Below are 1,487 nucleotides of genomic sequence, written 5' to 3'. Positions count from 1 at the left end.
TGAGGTCGACTGAGGTACCTTTTTTTTTTTCGCCTCGGGACGTGTTTCCTCCTCGCGACGTGGCGCACATCAAATCAGACGTCTTTTAAAAAAAATTTAATGTGGCATATACTTTTTATCATATCTTCGGATCTACTTAGCCTAACAACACAATTTAAAAACTGGTTTAAAGTTCGAAGTCTCTACTTTTCGGTTGAGAGTCTCAGAGAGGGGCGGCTCTACAGGTCAAGTTTTTTTTCCCCTGAACTTTAAGTAGCTCAGACAGCCTTAACGCTCTGCAGTGACGTAAATGGCTCCGCAGCATGGCGAGGGATGCATAAATCGCGGGACATAACGAATCTATAATGAAACTCTTTCCAACGCTTTTAATAATCGATTTTTATCGATTTTATCAATTCGTTGTTGCAGCCCTATTCTGAACTACTAAAAAGCCCGTGGATAAAAAATTTCCAGGTCCTTCAAACAGGCTTCCCCTCAGAGACAGGTCGACCCACCCGAGCCCCACCTCAACACACTGCAGCTGTACTTCCCTTCAGAGAGTGCAGGTGTCTGCTCCAGTCCTACCGTGGTTATGGCTGCAGCAGCTACAGCAGTGCTGAGTGCTGTTCCRGGGACAACGCTGCTCAGCGACGTGCTGACATCTACCGCCACGACAAAGTGCTTCCCTAAAGGCTCCACGTTCTGAAAACATCATAGCTGTTAGGTTTMTGTAGCAGCTGATTGTCATCTCAAGGGAATAAATAAATAAAACACCCACCACAAAGCTTTTGTAGAAGGCTGAGTCCAAGGCTTTGAGGATGCTACCGTCTGCTTCCCACTTGGTTTTCCCCTGATAGCCTTGACCTCTCTTGTAGTTTTCTGATGCCAGGAGAATGCTGAATGGGTGGATCTTTGCCTGAGTGATTTTAGCACAGTTCAATTGAATAACTTCAATTAGTAAGGCCAAATATTTATTATTAGAACAGGTTTTTCACTGTACCTTCTTTAGAGCCGACTCGCTCTGAAATCTGTCACATATGATCTGTGTTTCTTGGCTTCCTGGCTCAAGAAGTTTGTTTGAAGTTATTTTTCCCAAGARCTTAAGCACAGAATGAAGAGGCATATCCTTCAACAAAGCTCTCCATACCTAAGCAAAACAAGATAAATAGAAAAAAATCATCCTAATTCGCTTGGTTAGTCATAATAAAGAAAGGCTCAGCGAGGACAGTTTATTTTCTAGAACAGGTAGAAACACTTGAATGCAGCCAACAAAAACTCCTGAAACACAATCAAACTTAGCACAAAAACTAAGGAAATTAMTGTTTGGCAGATTATTTCTTTGTTGCAACAATGCTTCTTGGCAATAAATCTTGGAAAGCCTTTTCATTTCCCTTTTAAATACAGCCACATTTGCAAGGAACATGCATTTGTGGTGAAGAAATTTATAGTTTAGTACTGATTAAATACAACACAGAGTTAGGGTTTTCTATTTTATAATACCTTTATAA

The 1,487-nt window shown here is 41.2% G+C and overlaps 1 protein-coding gene across 1 annotated transcript in view; it reads right to left on the bottom strand.

The window, feature by feature from the left end:
* ro60 (Ro60, Y RNA binding protein) overlaps positions 1-1,487 on the bottom strand; it is a gene marked incomplete in the record, with an annotated part of 27,463 nt that overhangs the window by 12,142 nt on the left and 13,834 nt on the right. Inside the window, 3 exon segments of the mRNA XM_014021711.1 lie at positions 565-681; positions 758-895; positions 980-1,126. Of these exon segments, the coding sequence (XP_013877165.1) occupies positions 565-681; positions 758-895; positions 980-1,126 (402 nt within the window).

The sequence above is a fragment of the Austrofundulus limnaeus genome, unplaced genomic scaffold (assembly GCF_001266775.1).
Source record: "Austrofundulus limnaeus strain Quisiro unplaced genomic scaffold, Austrofundulus_limnaeus-1.0 Scaffold302, whole genome shotgun sequence".
In the NCBI taxonomy this organism is placed as follows: Eukaryota; Metazoa; Chordata; class Actinopteri; order Cyprinodontiformes; family Rivulidae; genus Austrofundulus; species Austrofundulus limnaeus.
Note: the sequence above shows the minus strand (reverse complement) of the source record. Positions and strands in the feature narration are given on the sequence as shown.